This window comes from Falco naumanni, chromosome 3, assembly GCF_017639655.2.
Source record: "Falco naumanni isolate bFalNau1 chromosome 3, bFalNau1.pat, whole genome shotgun sequence".
Lineage (NCBI taxonomy): Eukaryota > Metazoa > Chordata > Aves > Falconiformes > Falconidae > Falco > Falco naumanni.
Genome location: NC_054056.1, coordinates 60,605,160 through 60,625,447, shown reverse-complemented (window position 1 = coordinate 60,625,447; position 20,288 = coordinate 60,605,160). Strand labels below are relative to the sequence as shown.

The 20,288-nt window shown below is 41.9% G+C and overlaps 1 protein-coding gene across 2 annotated transcripts in view; it reads left to right on the top strand.

The window, feature by feature from the left end:
- The window catches only part of RAB31 (RAB31, member RAS oncogene family), a 68,320-nt gene that overhangs the window by 41,418 nt on the left and 6,614 nt on the right, over positions 1-20,288 (top strand). For both annotated transcript variants that reach the window (XM_040586490.1, XM_040586491.1), the window contains exons 4-6: positions 4,534-4,605; positions 6,518-6,624; positions 11,352-11,461. In XM_040586490.1, coding sequence (XP_040442424.1) covers positions 4,534-4,605; positions 6,518-6,624; positions 11,352-11,461 — 289 coding nt within the window. The remainder of the gene's footprint in view (positions 1-4,533; positions 4,606-6,517; positions 6,625-11,351; positions 11,462-20,288) is intronic.

Here is a 20,288-nt window from a genome sequence, read left to right as displayed (position 1 = left end):
TGAGGTGGATATGGCTTCTAGTGGTCCTTCTTTTTCTCAGCCATGCTTTCCCACCCCCTCCTTTTGGCTGAGCCTGGGGCTTATCTGATGCACAACAAGCTGGTTTGGGAATCCAGCTGAAAATTAATTCTACCGAAAACAATGGTAGTTTGTGTCCTGGTTCCATTTTGCAGCTGGTTCTACTTGTCCAGAATCCAGTGACAGGTCTGCTTTTCTGTTTGTTTGGGTGGTGTGTTTTGTTTTGGTTTAGTTTTGGGTTTTGTTGTTTTGGGTTTTTTAGAGTTGTTATTGTCATTGGTTTTACTTTCTGGCCCTAACACTGGCAATATTCTTCAATGAAACCAATATTATGGAAAGTGTTCCTGTCACCTGGTCAAAGTAAAAGGGAGAGAAATTCCCAAGATGATAGACACATTCTCAATGTGCTTTCTGGGACGGTATTGAAGGAATTTGAAGCATGTTAGTTTAACTGCATGACTCCTGTGAAGTGCAGTTACTGTTATCTGAGAACTCATTGTAAATTCATGAATACCGTGTAATCTAGATTAAAACCAAGTCAGCATGTGTGTAGAGTATGTCCTTATTTTTCCGGGAGTTTATAGACCGGGAGGAGCGTGCCTACAGCATCAAAGGTCAGATATACCCTCTACACTTAAGGTCCCTGATTTTCAGGCTGCTTTAATGCCACACATGTGTTGATGAGCAGGTCTTGGAAATTCTTGAAGTTTGCACAAGATAACTTCTTGTCACAGGTACTCAGTGAGCTACCTACAAAAGGTGCCCAAAAGTCTACAAAAGACTTGCTGTGTGAATAGAGAAGGGTTTGTGGGGGGATACGATGGTGTGTGTCTGCCTCGATGGTGTGTGTCTGCCTCGGCTGCAATGCTCGTGAAGTGGTTGAGTGTAATGAGAACAAAAGGACAGCAAAGTTGCTACCCTGGACTTCAGGAGAGCAAACTTTAAACCATTCAGGGAGCTATTTAGCAGAGTACCCTGGGAATCTATTTTTGAGGGCTTAGGAGTCCACAAGTGCTGGTCAGTCTTTAAGATCCACCTTTTAGAAGCACAGAAACAAGCAATTCCACTGTGTCTAAGTCAAGCAAGCAGGGCAGAAGACCAGTCTGGCTGGCTGAAGAGGGAGCTCCTCATGGAGCTCAAGAGGAAAAAGGAGCTGTGTGATCTCTGGGAGTGAGGTCGGGCTTCGCAGGGAGAGTACAGAGCTGTGGTTTGTATATGCAGGGAAAAGACACAAAAGGCCAAAGCTCGGTTAGAGTCGAAACTGGCCAGCGTTGTTTCAGATAACAAGAAGGGCTTTTTAAAGTATGTCAGTAGCAAGAGGAGGTCAAACGAAAACATCGGACTGATACTTGTTGAAGACTGTCATCTGACTAATAGGGATGAAGAAGAAGCGGAAGCAAAAAATGCATTGAATGCCTCAGTCTTTAATAATGCTGATAGACTTTGGGCTGCCCAGTCCTCTGAGTCTGAGGACCACGAGTGTGGGAACAGTGACTTTGCATTTCTGGACACTGAAACTGCAAGGGACCAGCTGCGTCAGCTGAATGTTCACAAGCCCATGGGGCCTGATGAGATTCATCCCAGGGTTCTGAAGGAGTTAGAGGATGCTGTGGCAGGATCCTTTTCAATCCCTCTACCAAAGGTCTTGGGAGTCTGGGGAGGTCCCTGCTGACTGGAAGCTAGCCGATGTTATTTCAGTTTACAAAAAAGGTGTGAGGGAAGACCCAGGGAACTACAGACCTGTTAGTCTAATCTCAGTTCCTGGAAAAATTGTGGGGATTATACTGGGTACTGTTGAAAGGCATTTAAAGAATAATACAATCATCAGGCATGGTCAACATGGGTTCATGAAGGGAAAGTATTGTTTGATATTCTCCTATGATAAGGTCACCCACCTGGTGGGTGAAGGGAAGGCAGTGGATGTAGTTTTTCTGGGCTTTAGTAAGGCTTTTGACACAGCCCCTCACAGCATCCTTCTGGACAAGTTGTCCATCTGTGGGATGAGCGGGTTCACAGTGCGCTGGGCGAAGAACGAGCTGAACAGCAGGGATCACAGGGCTGTGGTGAATGGGGCTGCACAGGGCTGGTGACCGGTCGGCAGCGGTGTTCCTCGGGGTTCAGTTCTAGGGCCGGTTCTGGTCGATACATTTACCGACGGTACGGATGCCGAAGTTGAATGCGCCATTAGCAAGTTTGCTGATGGTACTAAACTGGGAGGTGCTGTTGGTGTCTTGAGAGGCAAGATGCCTTGCAGAGGGATCTGGATAGATTGGAGCATTGGGCTGTGATTAATGGGATGAAATTTGACAAGTCTAAATGCTGGATTCTGCACCTAGGATGGAGCAGTGCTGGGCACAGGTATGAATTGGGAGAGGAGTGGCTGGAGAGCAGCCCCGCAGAAAGGGCTCTGGGGGTGCTGGTCAGCACCAGGCTGGTGTGAGTCACAGGGTGCCCGGGCAGCCCAGGGGGCAAACTGCGTCCTGGGGGGCATCAAACAGCACAACCAGCCGGTCACAAGAGGTGATCATCCTGCTGTGTTCAGCACTGGTACAGCCTCGCCTCGAGTACGGCGTGCAGTGCTCAGAGCCACAATTTAGGGAGGATGTGAAGCTACTGGAATGTGTCCAGAGAAGGGCAACAGAGCTGGTGAAAGGGTGGGAAGGAAATGTCCTATGAGGAGTGGCAAAGGACTCTGTGTTTGTCTGGTTTGGAGAAGAGGAGGCTGAGGGGCGACCTCATGGCTCTCTACAGCTTCCTGAGGAGGGCACGTGGAGAAGGAGGTGCTGAGCTCTTCTCCCTGGGATCTGGTGACAGGATGCATGGAAGTGGTTCAAAGCTGCACCAGGGAAGGTTTAGACTGGACATCAGGGAGCATTTCTTTACCAAGAGGGTGGTCATACACTGCAACAGGCTTCCTCTGGAGGTGGTCGTTGCCCCAAGCCTGTCGGTGTTTGAGGCATTTGGACAGTGCCCTTAACAGTGTGCTTTAACTTGGTCAGTGCTCAACTGGTCAGGCAGGTCATTGTAGGTCCCTTCCAACTGAAATAGCCTAGCCTAGTCTGTTCTGTTCTAACACACTGGAAATTTCTGTCATGATCTGGAAGCCTTAAAATTCTGGAAATTGTTTATTGCATTAAACATGCAAGTAATAAAGCCACACACTAAAAGCCTGAAAGGCACACGTCTACCCAACTCCCTCAGGATCTTGGCTGATCCCTTTTCTTCAGACCATGCTTCTTGACTGATTCCTCTTTCTTTTCTAATCCTCCTTCCTGCTGTTTTCTCCTATTAATGAGCTCTCCCACCTGCCTCTCTCCCGAAAACACTTCAGCGCTTGACCATCTGTCACAGCTGCTGTGCATCCTTACTGTTACAAAAGAAAGTATCGACCTTGAGCGGGAGTGTGTGATCTGTGATAAATAGTTTACCAACTGGTGGGTGAACCAATATTGCAAATATCTCGCTTTATACGTTGTATGTGAAATAGCAAGAAATGTGGAGGCAGCTAGATCTGAATGCTCAGTCTGTAAGTACAGTTCTGGGAAGATGGTGTGTCTGGTAAATCTGCAGAGGTTTGCAACGTAACACATGGATCCATGCACGCTCACTGAGCAGGGAGATTTGTACCCTGCTCTAATAATGCATTTGATTTAGGAGTTGACATCAGTTATTAGCTGTAGCTTTATATGAAGCTTTTGAAGATCACTTTGCAAATAAAAAATTGTAAAATGTCTGCGTGAGTACAGTGAAACTAAATGCCTTTTATAAGAAAGATTATTTTTGGTTTGCTTAAGACTGAGTTTAGTTGAATCAGCAGAAAGGCTTTTTGACTTCCTTTCTCTCTGTAATTACAAGCTGAAATTCTAAATCAACTGCTTAGTCATGGTGAATTATGAAAATTATGCTGTTCATTGGCAAGCTGTTGTTATAATAAACATATTTATTATTTGGCTTTTTTTTTCTTAAAGGATGCTTTCCTTGAAACAAAAAGCTGAAGAGTAACTGCAAGAACCCATGTTTTTCAAAATATCTGTCATAGTATATAGGATAAGTAAACATGGCAGGTGTTGAGTTTGTTGACAAGTTAATTTTACCCAATTCATTTGCAATGTTTTATAAAACATGAACCCAGGCTGAGTCCAGTCAAAGCAAAATGTTGTGGTTTGCCAGGGGAAGGGGGTCTGCACGCCGACAGGTTAGGCCTCCAAGTGTAGGTGATTTTCATGTCGAAACTTGTCGTGGGAGTCCTTACCCTGTAATGGAAAAGATGCATTGAACCAGTAAGTGCTGATGGCCTAAACCCACTGGGATGAGGAACAGCAGGAGATAAGGGGGCTCTGCTTCCTTGACATTTAAGGAAAATTAAGAGATGGGCAGCCACCAAAGAGGTCTGTTCTCTCTGGGAAGAAAGTTGATGGTCCTGCCACGGCAAGTCCTGACAAAGTGTGTGATAATTCTGATTTATTAATGCTGTTTTTTTGTTGGGGTGGGGTGGGTGTTGTTATGTTTTAACAGTTTCATTCTTTGGCTCCAATGTACTACCGAGGTTCAGCAGCAGCTGTCATAGTTTATGATATCACCAAACAGGTAAGACCTTCGGGACACTTTTTGTCTGTGTTAGTCTGTGTTAACCCCTCTGCTTGGGCTGGAGTTGGACTTAAAACCCACAATTGCAGAAGTATTTATATGTTAATCCCTGTTCATGTCAGTGGGGTATATATGCTTCAATAGTTTGCGTAGGTTTGGATGAAGGTGTCCAACTGCCTTAAAAAATTACATGAAGTCCTACTTCTGTGTTTAAACTTCATTTAGATAAAACGTTGGAGACTGTATTTTGTCAGTGGTTTTTTGGATTTTGTCTGGCTAAATAGACAGGATAGTATCCTGCAATACCCCCTCCCACCACCACTAATGTTCTCTGCATGGAATTGAATTTTTACTACAAAAAGCTGCTGTCTGTTTTATCAACTGGACAGAAATTCAGTTCTTTGATTTAAAATCTACTGATTTAAAAAATATTTTTAACTAAGCATGTCATCTCATCTTTGGATTGCAGGCCTCATGTCTTAACTTTGAAACCAGTAATGACATAATAAGTCTCTGACCTTTGTCTCAACATTATTCATTGGGAATGAAAATTGTATTTTCAGATACAACTGCTCTGGCTCAGTTCTCAGGCAGAGGAAGCTAGGAGGTTCTAGCTGAATGCCTCTTCCACTGCTGCTGAAAGAAACCCCTGCTGATAAAGCTGAGTTAGAAGCGGCATTAATGGATGGATGATCATGATAGTTCACTAGCATTTTATTCCTTTACTGCCAACTGAATTATTTACTGAATTATTTACTACTAGGTTGAGAGGGTTGGCTTGGTTCTCCAGTGCATTAGTGTAATGATCTGTGGCTAATGATGGAGACCACTGTTGCACAGCAGTACTGTTCTTCTTTGCTAATTTGCCAAGAAAATATGAAGAAGAGTGAATTGTGGTGGATTTATGCTTATTTTTAATTTAAATATCTTATAGTTCATCTTGTAAAGCATTGTAAGAATAGAGTTTTGTTTTGCCAGCCTTTCTCCAAGCTTGTGTGGAACAGCTCTTGGAATAAAGAGGGGAAAACAGGAGAGGAAAGTCAATGTCTATTCCAGTTTCTGATGCTTAATATTCAGTGCTGATCATTAAAGCAGAATGGATGTTTTTGTCCCAAATAACTGATAGTGCTCTCCCTTCAGTGATACTGATATAGCCATTGCTGATTTAGACACAACCCTTATGTGCACTTCTGAAGGCAAAAAAATTATTAATAATGCATTTGGGAGCTCACTTTGAGTTTCAATTACAATTTCAACCGTGTGTTATAATTAGAATCTCTAGGAACAAAAGTGATTTTAATGCTATTAGTTCATTAGTGTAAAGAAATAGAAAATTTACTATTAAAAGGTAGGTAGCATCAAAAAGTGTTTGAATTTTGTATTTGGAGGGAAAAGGCCAAGTGAATTGTCACTTGTTTCTTTGGTTTCATGATGAGTAAATTGAGATTTACCAGGTCACAGATTCAGAAATTTGAGAGGAGGGGGGACACTGCGAAAGCTCTCCTGGATGTTACTGGAAATGTGACAGTGGTTGAGATGGTAATCCACTGGGCAGAGGCTGAAAATGGACAAATGAAGCTCACATCAGAAGTGAAGGAAATTAGCTACTAACTTAAAATAGCTGTAGTAGTTTTTTCATAGCTGAAAGTTCTAAGAAAAACATTCAGCACTGCTTTGGGTAGGGGCGCAAAGGGGGAAGTGTCTAAGTTCAAGAATTAATTTGAGAAAGTCTTATGACCTACGGTTTGAAAAGCAGATTACATAGACACAGCGATCTTCTTCTGGTCTTGCAATCTATAAAATTATTACTGCATTAACACTGTCAAAGCTGTGTTCCTCTAACTTCATAAAAAATGAGCAATACATCAACAGAGACTAGGCTGTTGGCTTATTCATTATTTCTTTGACTTAGGATTCATTTCATACTTTGAAGAAATGGGTGAAAGAATTAAAAGAACATGGTCCTGAAAACATTGTAATGGCCATTGCTGGAAACAAATGTGATCTTTCTGATATCAGGTAATACATCCATTTTTGTTGTTGCTTTGGTTGCAGTAACTATATTGTTTCCTTCCTTCAGGTAACCAGTTTGTTTTGTTGTTATAGTAGTATGTAATTTTGGTCAGCTATATAGAGTCTTTCATGATACCAGTGCTTCTACCAGTGTACCACTCACCAGCAGCAGCACATCTTGAATTATGTACTTTTATTTAACCTTTTACTGCCCTTACTGTGTGTTTGTAAAGTCCACACCCTTTAGCTGCTGAATCATTGGGAATGGAAAAATAATGTCTTTTTTTTTTTAACCTTCCATTTGTGTTAAAAGGTGCAGAATGTATTAAGTGATGAGCAAACCAGCAATGTAAAGCTGGAAGGATGGGCCTGGCGTAGAATAGTGCTATTCACAGAGAAACTTTGGGAATTCGTGCTTTGCAACAACTGAAACTGTCCCATAATACTGGATGTAGACAGTGTATTTTGGGTTTTTTAGGAGCATAACCTCAAGTAAAGCTCGTGTCACCTGCATGAAGCAAAGAACATCCTGGGTAAAAGAGGGGAGGGTTAAATCTTCTCTCCTGCAGAAGAGCCAGGTTGATGCTGTTTGGGATGAAAGTGAAGCTAGTCACTTTTCTGCTTGTTAGCTCTCTTTTGGATTTGCATTTATCCCTTCTGGAAACGGAATCATATTCTGCTGTACAGTAGCGGTCTTTTGTGCCAGTCCATTTCTTTTTTCAGCTATGAGTACTGATTTAACGGCCATATTTAATGTTTTCCTCGTAGGCTCTCGTGATTGTTCAAATACATCCCTCTGTTGTTTTATAATCATTACTTTGGCCCAGGTTCACAAGAGCCCTGAAGCACGTGTGTAACTTCAAGTAAATGGTGCGGTGCTTTATTGAATCAAGGCATCTACAAGAATTGGACCTGTGTGGGTTTTTGGGTTGGTTTGTTTGGGGTTTTTTTTTGGTGTCCTGTCCCCCTCAACCCCCACCACCGTTAGCCTTGAACCAAACAATACTGTAAAGTCACTGCTTTCTCTTAAGACCTGAACGAGCTCTGACACTAGAAGATTCATGGTGTCTGTTTGCCTAAGAATCAGGGACACAGAGAGTGTATTGGCGTCTCCTACATGACATTGTGATACGCTTGTTGACGTGGTGAAATGGAGTCCCGTAAGATAAAACTGAAGGCTTCCAAATATGGAGTAGAAAAAGAGGAAAGGACAATTATAAAGTTAAAACCAAAAACCAGTTAGCACAAATTGGGAGTTTTCAGTTGCCCTGAGAGTCACTTTAAATTTGTTGTTTAAGTGATCCCAGCAATATGATTGCCTGATTAAATCAAGGGTAATAAGTTTGGAGATTGTGACAGATGGCACAAGTTGCAAATAAATCCATAACCAGCCGTGCCCCTGCTTTTGGTAGTGTTTGCCATGGCAGCAAGATTTTAAATACTGTTCCACCAATGACAGGTTAACGTGGGGGCATGAAGAAAAATCTGCACGCCAGAAATGTGAGAAACCTGGGGTTCCTCACGGAGTATGATCTTCCCGCTGTGTTATTCTTAAACACTACCTGTTGTCTGCTGGTTGCTGGCCATCTATTTCTTGCTTCTGTTAAGCCTGTACAGCTCTCCCATGCGGTAAATGTTCTGGTATTCGCATGGTCTTTACTGTACTCTGTAAGCTAATGTTTTGTTTTGTTAGGGAGGGTGCTTTTTTCTCCACATAATTTTGAATAGTTTTGAGAGTATTGTTTTCATGCAGTTATTCTTTCTGCATCCCCCAGGCTTTTTTCTTTCTAAAGTCATTTAGTCATGTCCACTTAAAGAGATTTTGGTGGAAAAATAGAAGGCGGTCTAACTTGTACGTGATAGATACGTTTTCACAGTTCTAGAAATCTGATTGTTTAAGCAATACATGCAGCTGTGTGCATTCTGTGGCTCGTTTGTATCTTCGAATTTACTTCAGTAAGAATGATTTTTAGGTGAAATGTGTCACCAGTTTATCAGATCGTTTCTAATGAGTAGAAAATGCTCATGCCTTTGGGCATAGAGAATTTAAAAATAAAATGATGTGAGCAGGAGCAAGCTGCTGTTTGTATGCATTTGTGGCATCTCTCTTTAGTTTTGGAGAATTTCTGGCAGATGTTTTGCTGGATATCAGAGACACAGCTGCTATTAAGACTAATGTGAATACAGGCAAAAGAGGACAAGCTCATCCAGTTTAAGTTGATTTCATTCTGCCATCTCTATGACTGTAGGAGATAACGTAAGGAGGAATGAATGGAAGCCATAAGAACCAATTCTCTTCCTTTGAGGAAAGACTGGCACTGTTTCTCATAATCATTGACCACGTTACCCTCCTCATTTAGCACCTAAAATTTGGTTTTGAGCAGCCAAGGTGGATTTGGGACACTCAGGGGTCATTTCTCAGTGTTGTTAATAGGCTGTCAGCAGTTTTTGGCACTCTGTTGAAGTAAATTTCTTCTCCACTTTGAAGGGACTGTCTGCAGATAGACAGGCAATTTTGTTTAGTATATAGCCTCATCTTTGTTATAGTACTGTCAGCTCTAGTACTGTTGAGTATTTGGCATGCTTTAAAGTAATAGTAATATACTTTTCCTTCTGATATGTGTCCTGTCCTTCTGACAGGTCATTAAAAAGTAGTTTCCAAGACAGGAGCCGAGACTCCAATGTTAAAAAGTTTTGAGTGTCCAAAATGTTTTTGGAGCATTATAGAAGTCAATAGGCATTACAGCAACTAAGAAGTGTTTACTTCCCTATAAATATGGTGCATCTTCTTAACAAATGTGTTCACTGGAAATTGCCAGATCCTTTGTTAAGAGAATTCAGCAGAATTTTGTGTTCAGATCTTCCCTCTATGCATCCAGAATATTTCATTATTCAGTAATTACTCAGAAAATCTCAAGGGAGATTGGATCAATAGGATGATTTGGAAAGGATAAAGTGAAATAATTGACATCTCTCTAAACTTTTCCTGTAGCCCTCGAATAACACTTTCTCAACACTCCACTGATGGTTCTTGCCTTTGTCCCTCTTCACCCCATCTTGTTTGTATTCACCTGTCAGCTTAGAATTCAAGCATTTTTGGTTTTCTGTTTTGACAAGGTAGGATCTGAGCAATGTTGACATCCAGATTATGATAATGCCACTTGATGTATGCAGCTTTCTTGGTGTCAGGAGCACTGGATAGCATGATAATTATTGCCCACGTGCTGTGGACATTTGTAGGTTTCCTTTAGAAGTGTCGTTACAGAAGACTTAAGATATTTCCTTGGAATAATCTCACTTGCTGCAGTTTTACTGTTTCCTTGATTCCTGAAGTTTGCTTTCTCATCTAAACTACAGCCAGTTGACAGTCTTCATTACATACCCCTGTGCTCTCAAATTTCTTCCTTTACTGTTGTTTGAATAATATGTTAGAGAGTGGGTGAAGCTCCTTTTTTCTTATCTCCAGGGCTATCCGCAGATGGTGAAACCTTTCATAATAAAGGCCAAGGTGCCATTTCAGAAATAGTAAGGGGAATGCTGCCTTCCCTGTGTCTTCTGCAATAAAAAGACATGTAATACAAAGAAGTGAGTAATGGAAACAAGCTGTGTGAATCCAGATGCTGGAATTGCAGGCTAATTTTTTGAAAACCACTTGTAATATATCAGGCAATTATTCTGCTTCTCTGCATGTTTCCCATGAGCAGCAGATCCAATTTATTTAAAAAATATACCTCCATAAACCAATTGGGAAATTGCACAGAGGCGCTCATACTAGGAGGAAATTGTGCTAGGAGTCTCTGAGTTGGTACATCGGAGCTGTGGGGTGAAGGAGTTGGTGCAAATTCTGCGTGTGCAATAGCTATAAAGACACACCAAACACGTCAGATGATGTATTGAACAACTAGTAGAAAACCAGTGTTGGCAGCCTGGTGTCTCAGCATGTGCTCCCTGACTAGGTATACATTGGGTGCCTGTTGGCATGTTCAGTCTCTGATTCTAAGCTGCTGCTCAAAAATCAGGAACAGTGGTGGTTACAGGCAGCAGCGGACACAGGCAGATTCAGCTTTGCCACCTGTCCGAGGCAGATTACGAGGTCAGCATGGAGCTTGCTTTGTGTCTGAAGCAGAGGTCTTCTGCACATTGTAAAATGCATTTACCAGCTTTTGGTACTCCCCCAGTGAACCTGGCACTCCCAGACTGATCTTGCCAATGTGCTTGGATCAGTGGCTTTCTTATTTCTTTCAGCATCTCTCTTATTTTCTTGCTGCTTGCAAACACTTAAGCATATGATGCTCTTATCATTTTCTTCCGCAGCAGTCGTGCCCTATCTTGTTTGAACACTCAGTGTGGATAGTGCTGGTTGCTGCCTGGATTAGCAGAGCTGTATGTCTTTTTCTCTAGTGTTTCAATGCTTTTCTTATTTGGGTCAGGTTTAAAAAACAAACAGATGGGGTTGTCATGTAAATTATCTTCCTTTTTCCAAGGCAAAGATTCAGCAGCAAGTCCAAGAAATCTGCAGATTGATCATTGGTGAAACTTTGATAATTTGAATATGGTGATCTAAATGGTATAAGAAGAAGAAAGATAGTACTACTTTTGCAGAAAAGAATGGAAGAATAGCATACAAATGCTCATCTGTTTAGGCTGTGTTTGATGTCTTCCCCCCACCCCCCAATTAAATTCTTTTTGAAAATTTGGTTTCTTTTATTTGTAATTTTTTTTTTCTAATTTAGGGAGGTTCCTATGAAGGATGCCAGAGAATATGCAGAATCTATAGGTGCAATTGTTGTTGAAACCAGTGCAAAGAATGCTGTTAACATTGAAGAACTTTTTCAAGGAATAAGTAAGTCAATGCTCCCTTTATTTATCTGTTTGTTTATTTGTGATTATTTGGAGGTCTGAAAATACCTGTCTGTTTTGGGTCTGAAAAATTCTTTCCCAAGGACATCAAGAAATCCACTGGGCCAGTACTATGGCTGCTGTTCATGCAGATGAAAACTAAGAATGACTTGGAACACACCAGAGCAAAACATAGTAGATTGTAGATATGGGGTAAGCCTATTCCTTCTAAATCTGTGTATAAATGCTGACCTGGGCTGCTACTTCTGTTTCAGACCAACCCTGCTGTAGAGGCGATACCATTGCTCTTATCATCATGTTGATAAAAATTTACATGTTGAGAAATGCACCTGGAAGGCTATGATAAGTAGAAAATAGTCATTGCAGTGGAATCAATTTAAAAAAAAACAATTTTCTCTCCAGGTCTCTTAAACGAGATGAGATTGACATTCCTTGTGAGGAGAATAAAAAACAGTCTTGTTCAGTTTGCCTCCTAGGGGTTCCAATTTTGGTCTCTGGCTGCAAGTGGGAAGGGCCTTGCAGGTTGGAAGGCACCTCAGGAGACCTTCAGTCTGACTTTCCACTGAAAACAGACTTGATAGTGAATTCAGACTAGGTTGCTTGGGCCGTTGTCTGGCTAGGCCTGAGAGCAGAGGTTCCGCAACCTCTCTGGGCAGCCGAGTCTGATGTTTGAACAGTCCTCATGGTGGCATCCCTCAGGTGTATCCAGTCAGAACCTCTCCTGATTCAGTTCACGGCCACCATTGCTCATGGTCCCAGAGGCACCACAGTAAAGAGTCTGGCTCTGTCTTCCCAGCAGCCCTGCCCGTGGGTATGAACAGGCAGCTTTGCATCCCCCAAAGCCGTCTCGTCTGCAGAGTGGACAGGCCCCGTTTCCTCAGCCTCTCCTTGCAGGCCAAGCGCTCCAGCCCCCTGGCTGTCTTGGTGGCCCTCCTCTGAACTTGTGCCAGTTTGACATTTTTCTTGTATTGTGGGGCCCAGAAGTGGACACATTACTCAGCTTGTGTTAGACTGTCTAGAACCACCTCACCTGATATACTGGCTTGGCTCTGGTTGGTATGACTTAGGGTGCTGTTGGCCATCTTTGCTGCAGGGTGCACTGCCGGCTTCTGCTCAGCTTGCTGCCCTCAGGTCTTTTTTGGCAGAGCTGCTTCCCCGGGCCGCCAGTCCCCAGCCTGTCTCATAGCCAGAGGCTCTTCCTTCCCACAAGCAGGACTTGGCATTTGTCATTTCTGAACCACATAAGGCTCCTGTTGTCCCATTTTTACTCCCCCCCCCATCCTGAGGCGATCTGAACAGCAGCCCTGCCCTCAAGGGTATTGAATGCACTCCTGAGTTGGGTATCATCTGAGGGCTGAAGTGGGTGCATATGTTTTCCTCCTTCAGGACACTGATAAAAGGTATTAAGCAAGGTACTTCACTTGTAACTGGCCTACGGACAGATACATACTGTTAACCACTGGCCTTTAAATCTGATGATCCAGCCAGTTTTTCACACAGCTGTCTGCCTGTCTAGACTATAATATCCCAGCTTGGATGTACCAGGATGCTCTAGGAGAAAGTATCAGAAGCCTTGCTAAAGTCAAGGTAGACAACATCCAATGCTCTCCCTCAATCGCAGATCCAGTTGTACTGTTATTTAAGGCAACTAGGTTGGCTGGACACGGTGTGCCCTCGGTAAGTCCGTGCTGACTGGTCCTGGTCACCTCTTTCCATTTTGTGTGCTCAGAAGCAGCTTCTGAAATTATTCGATCTGTGATTTTCCCAGGAAGCAGAGTGAGGCTAACCAGCCTGTAGATCCATGGCTTGTCACTGCCCTTTCTGAAGACAGACATAACATTCACCTTTCTTCAGTCATAGGGAATCTCCCTCATTGTCCACAACCTTTCAAAACCAATAGATAGGGATGATAAGGAACAGCTTTGCAGTGGCATTGGCTTGTACTCTGTATCCTCAGGCTTGTATGGGTTGAGATTTCTTAAGAGCTATGTGACTCGATCCTCTTCCAGTACTGGTGGTTCCTCCTTTCCCTGAATTCCTGTTTTGGGGTGCAGAGGCCTAGGAGACAGCATGTCCAGAAACTCCACTTTATTTCCCTGAAGTCTTTTATTTTATTTCACATATTCATAATCCGCTCATACTATCTACCACACTTCGTCTGAGGTGGGGCCTACTCAAGTGTTTGCTTCACTTGCGTGGGATGTATTTTGAAATGGTTAATGAGAACTGATATTCCTAGAATACGCCACCTTTCTTTTACCTCCTTTAAAAAAAGGAGTGTGTGACATGGCTGTCTGGAGGAACCGGTTCTTTCTTGTGACAGTTTACTGATTGTCTGCGTCTGATGTTTGTGAATGTTCTTGAGGAGGAGCACATTCTTGCCATGTAATTAGATAATTAGTTTCTGTCTTTGATAGGCAATGCTGCAGCTGGCAGCGTACACTGTCCCTAATAATGGATATAATAAACGAAAATCAGCTAAATTCAGTTTAGTATGAACTAGATACCCAGGCAAGTGCACTTAATTCCACAGGCAATTATTTCTATATATAGAAATATTTGGTCTCAGTGAATGTTCTCGTGACCTTATCAAATACTCAGTGGAGAGAAAGGAGAGAGTTGGTAGTGTACGTTTATAGAAACATAGTGGAAACCAAGTGAAAAACGCTTAATTAGCAGGAGAATTAAGTAGCATGATTGTGACTGGGCAGAGGGCAGGGATAACTTTGGGATGCTTGATACCACTTCAGTCTTTGTGCAGTTTCCAGAAAAGTCTGGCTATGGCTAACTTGCCTGGCAGCATTTCTGCCTTTTCAGTGTATGAAGTCCTTCTGTGGCCACGTCTCCTACCCTGTTGACTAATTTTATTTGTGCGGTGCCCTAGAAGTCATGCTGCAGCTTTAGTTTGCCTTTCACGCTGCCTGACAGTTCGTGTCCTCCTCTTTGTGCTGCTGTAGAAGGGCATGGTGCAGCTCCCCGTCCTCTGACCAGGGACACAACAACTTCTGTTTACCTTGGATCTTGTAGGTAGACTGTGTTGGCTGTTTTACAGCCTAGATTTGGAAGCGTATTCCAACATGCATGGATAATTTCTCCATTAAAAACCTTCTTGAAATTGATACCCCAAACAGAAAGGGGTAGGCTACATTTTAATTTAGCTGAGAAAATTGCCTCCTGCTTGCTTATGCTTTTCATTTCCCAGGGGTATTTTAACATAATCATTTTTCCTTCCTAAGGTGTCTAGCAACTGTCTCTTTTCCAGGGAAAATGTTGTAAACGGAGTGGAATAGTATAATGGGAAGAACTTACTTGACATAATGATATAAAAAAGGTGGAACATAAAAGGGGAACTGGGATGTTTTGCTGACAACCAGATAAATCTTGGAAAAATTATAGAGATTACAGACAGTTCACTTCATTTGTCAGGTTATTATATGACACTATTTTTAAACGGTTTTTTTACAATAAGTTTCTCTCAGGGTTTGAGGATTTGACTGCTTTGAGGGATGTCTTAATAACAGTCTCGACACAAATCCATTGTCCTTAATTCTTCTCAGGAAAATACAAGATGTGAAAGGCTAGAATTAGTCAGTTTCTGATTTTTTTGAAGGTGGGACAAACTGGCAGGAGAGGGACTCTGCCATCAGTGTACTCATATGAATAAGGCTGAGGAGGCAGACTGTGCACAAGTCAGCCAAGTCTGTGTTCTCTGTGCCGGAGAGTTTTCACCGAGTTGCGTAATGGGATGCAGCTCCTGGCTGAGTGCTGTACCCCTGTGATTTCAGATGGCAAGCCACTGCACTTACCCTGGTTACATTTAGCACTGCCTTACTGAAGGCTTGCTGTGACTGTGAAACATCACGTGGCTGTTTTCTCTGTAAACAAGAAAATAATATTTTTAGTACAGTTGTATATTCCCCACTTGGGCTAAATTTTTCCTCGTGCCTTTCTTGAAAGGTTTTTGATGTAAAAAGCGCTTCACATTATAGTGTTTTTTCTCATGTTCCAGTAGTTTAAAAGCTGAGTGTTTATAGGACCAAATGTTATTAACTTTTTATTCTGAGCTTTAGAAGAATCATAGGCACAGCAGCTCCTTGTCACTGGTTTATACTTCAGCAGCAGCAGCAAAAATTCCAGGAATGTATTATACAATAGCAGTATAATACAGTATAAAATTGTGTCTGTGCAGGAGGTCATACCAGTTCTGTATTACCCCTTCTTGGTCGTGGGGCTTTAGTCCGCTGACCACTGCTTGTGCCTGGGAAGGCAGCTTACCCGTTAAAACTTTTTTAATTTTCAGTGACTAAACAAGCTGCCCCAAGTGTACTGTCATTTAATAGCAATCACACCCTTGTAATTGTCAGACACCTGTTCATTTAACAATTCAAATAAGTCTTTGTTACCTTACTCAAATCTAGTACGCACCCAGCTGATTCTCTGCAGCCTGTGTGTATTGCCTGTTACCCTGGGCATGAAGGTGCCCCAGACAGGAAAGAGAAGATTACGTAAAAGCCATGCCGAGACTGTACCTCCCAGGTTAACACTAGTCTGTATCAGTAGGTCCAAAGGTAAACAGGTGGCAGGATAAGTAAGCTGCTGAAGAATACATAGCCAAGTGAAATGTGAAACGAACATGTGCCTAAACAAAAAAAATAGAATATGGGCACGCAATTATTACTTTTTTTTAAGTCTGGCAAATCATAGAATTGTAGAATGGTTTAGGTTGGAAGGGACCTTAAAGATCACCTAGTTCCAACCCCCCTGCAGTGGGCAAGGGCACCTTCCACCTTCCACTAGACCAGGTTGCTCAAAGCCCCATCCAGCCTGGCCTTGAACACTTCCAGGGATGGGGCATCCACGGCTTCTGTGGGCATTGGAGGTTAGTGTGCTACCAAAGGGGACAAGATTGAAGCATTTTAGCATCTTTTGTCAATGGTGAGAGGGAAGCAAGAAGTAAGATTATCAGAATCACTCTACAGAAAGTGTGTAAAGAGCTGTTAGCACACTAGGTCTTACTGATGATGTTTCTATGAGGAGAGACAAGCTGATGTTTAAAAATCCAGATAAGGATGTTCTTGCTAGGCAAGGCTTCCTGAAAAGAGCAGAGAGTTTCTGACTCGGGATACAACCTTTCATGTGATAAATGCTCAGTTATAAATGTATGAAGCTATTGATTTTCTGATGCCTTGCCGGTAGCTCATATATTGAATATTTAATGTAACCCAAATACTTGTTTCCTAGAAATACTGGGAGATTAAAAAAAAAAACAACACCCAAAATGAGAAAAGAAAAACAAACCCAGTCTCTACAGTTTATAGTTTAACCAGTTGTATACTGGGCAAACTAGAGAGGAATGTGTGATATGTCTGTCTGTGGAATGGGGAGGGATCATTTCCAGCAAATGCTCAATGTTTGCACTGACTCGGATAGACTTGGATGGGTGGAATTGCAGATGGGCAATTTTCAAGCTTTGTGAGTGATGAGTTTTCATCCTTTATCTGCTGATCTGCGGATATCTGTGAACTACTTTGAAGAGGTCTATGAAAGATGTTTTAAGAGAAGCAAGTATGTTTATATTATGAAGCAATTCACATACACCATTTTTAAGGCAGCCCAAGCTCATAATTGACATTTTGTAGGGTTGAGCCCAAGCTCATAATTGACACCCTGTGAGAGGATGGAAAAACATTGCCCTAACTTATGTTTGACATTATATTCTTTACAGTTTATGCTCCCTGTATTCTAGGATTAATTCTTCTCTTGCTTTCAAATTTTAATGAATAAAGCAAAAGTTACTGGCCTTTGGACTACTCCTAAAGTTAAACTTACGAGGTCCTGAATTTCTCTCCAACCATAGGAGAGCTCTTCAACATAAGCTAGTAAATAAGCAGAAACAGCCCAATGTTAATTACAGCAGGACCTCAAATCAAGGTTGGATCTCTTAGTAATTAGAGTTACTAGGATTTCTGTGGTTTACTTTGGTGCCTGTAAAATTTACATATATTTTTTTTCTGCAGATTTTAATTAAATGAGCAAAATCTAGTTGTATATCTGCTGCTCCTAGCAAGAACTTCAATTTCAACAATCTGTGCTTTTGCTTAAGAAAAAAAAAGCTTTATTTTCTTGCATGGAGATGCTGTTAGGTGTGCTATTAGGAGTATTAACAGAATTGCAAGTTAACTACGTTTAGTTATGCAATATCCTTTATTGTAAATATGCATTACCTTGCATGTAAACTTACAACATGAAGTAAACAGCAGTCATACCTGTAAATTGGGGAAATCCTGCCCCACTGCGAGTATGGGAGAGGAAAAGAAACTAGAGACTGACCAGTGGGCCAAGCTTTATAATCTATGTGAGAGATGTGGGGAACTTGTAAAATACCAGTGAAACCAGTTTCAAAGGATGAAAGTATTTGGGGAGGTAAGAGTGGCTGTCTTAAGCCCTACATGTGCAGAAAGTCTTGTACCCAAATGCCAAAACTGTTGGATGGGATGTGGCTGCTTCATTCTGCCATAACTTCACAGATGTCCGTGCTTTATTAATGAGTTCTACAGAGAGCAATGCTTTGCGGGGGTTTACCTTGCTGTGACACAGCTCGCAATTTTAGGAGGAGTTTCTGGCCATTATATAGCTGTTGTCTGCCTTTGCTCAGGTGAGCCATAAGAGCTGTGGCAGCTGCTAGTCTGTTGCTCTGGGGCAGTGTGAAATGAATTTCACATTCTGCACTAATGAAAATATCCCCTTCCTCCAGCCTCCTAAAAAAATCAAGTTGTACCTGATTTTCAGGAAGAGAACACATGGGAGAAATGTGCAGAATGCCACCGTGCAGCACTGTGATGTCTTGCTTTTTATACCCTTAGCAGAATTGTTGTAGTTGTGTTAGGTGGTAGGACTGTGTGGTTCTTTTGAACTTTTGACTTAATGTGGATATGCCAGCTCAGGCTGATCACATCAGGGTCTGTTTCCACAGTAGACAAGTATTTGTTCAATGCACTGTTGTGTTTGTCCCTTTGTCAGCATGGTAACCACTTGTGGGTTTTTTTTCCTTATGCTCAGCTTTAAGGCTGTTTCCAGCCATTCATGCAGTCTCGTACAGGTCAGTGATGAAACTAGTTTCATGTTAAAAAAAAACCAACAAACCAAAAACTCAGCTCCAAGCCTGATTTTTCTGAGCTAATGGATGTCTCGGCTTGCAACTGGAGCATCACATTCAAAAAGGAACGAGGAGGGCAGATTCTTTTACTGTGATGATACATCCTGCTTCCAGCTGCAGCAGAGCAATGCCCATCTGCCTTTCTTCAAGTTCTACTTGCAGAGTTTTCACCCAGTCCCTGCTGTCTCTGTTGCTTCCCTGTTCCAGTTTTCATTTTTCTCCCTTTCCATTTTGTTTATCTCTTGTCCCACCCTCCCATTTCACAACCTCTTTGCCTCTGGCACTCTCAGAACAGCAACTCCCAGAGTGCTGATTAATCTCTTTAACAAATCTCAGATTCAGTAGCAGGAGTTGGAACTCTGCCAGGCATTGGAGAAGACTCTGACCTTCATCTGGACTGTCTTAGCCCAACTCAAACGTGCCAGAAAGGAGATGCAATTGATGTAGTGCTTCTCACCTGTTAACCTGGGTGGTTCAGAACTGTGACAATTTCTGTAACCCCCACATTTGAGCAGTATCTTGTGACACTATTTTACACACCCTGGTGTGTTTACTGAAATGAGATCATGGAGGACCCCAAGACATCAGCATGAATGTGCAGAGGTTACAGACAGTTTTGTTGCACAAAATCTGTGAAACATGGCGTGAACATTAATGAAATGAAACTGAAGTATATAATCAGATATTTAATTAATGCAAGTGCAAAATCTAATTTTTAAATTGCAGTCAGAGCATCTCACTCCATAGTAATATCAGTAATGGGAACTATATGAATCTTTCATACTGTCACAGTAATAGTGTATCCCTAAACTCCTCATTTTACTAGTTCATCTGCAGAGTTTAGATAAATATACACACATCTGCTTTTCTCTATGTGATTGACCGTTTTATCTGTAATCCTAAGATGTGCCGTTGGTAGAAGACTATATGTTGTCTAGTTTGTCGTCTTTAAGTTAAGCAACAGATGAGTTCAGTCTCTCATGGACCTTTTGAGCTGATTCTGCCTTAACAGAGTAGTCTTTGGTTTGAAGAGGAATTGTCTTAATCTTTTTATTTCTTCAGCAGGAGAATTGCAGGGCTGGATGTCAAAGCACTACTATTCCTTTCTGACATGGACTGGATGAAAGAAATAGCATAAATTAACAATGTTATAGGCTATCTATTACAGAGGTATTTTTTATTGCTCTGGAACAGAGACTATGTATGCCAGTGAGATATATGTTTTAAATGAGTATATACTTTCTAAAATGAATTCACTTTATGACCTCTGTTGATGCTGACTCGGTGCCAGCTATGTTTGTGTCAGCAATATTGAAGCTGTATTTATCAAGAGCTGAATGACAAGATGAGATGATCGCAGTGCTTTTAGGTAGCAATAGTGATTGAGCTGGTTTAGAAGCAGGAAGTGTAGATGCAGGCTCAGCATTTCACTGTGCATCCTTAATGTTCTGCTGCTGCTTAAACCTTTTTTCTGTTACAGCATCTGCTGCGAGACTAGCTGTCAAGGAGGCCCAGGGAGAGACAATCAGTCAAACTGATTTCTGATTGATTATTTTTATTCACTTCCCTGAACCTTGGCAAAAAATCACTCTATCATTTGCTGTGGAGCAGGTTGTCAAGTGTTAGACTGAGTCTTGTGCTCCACGAGAGTTAA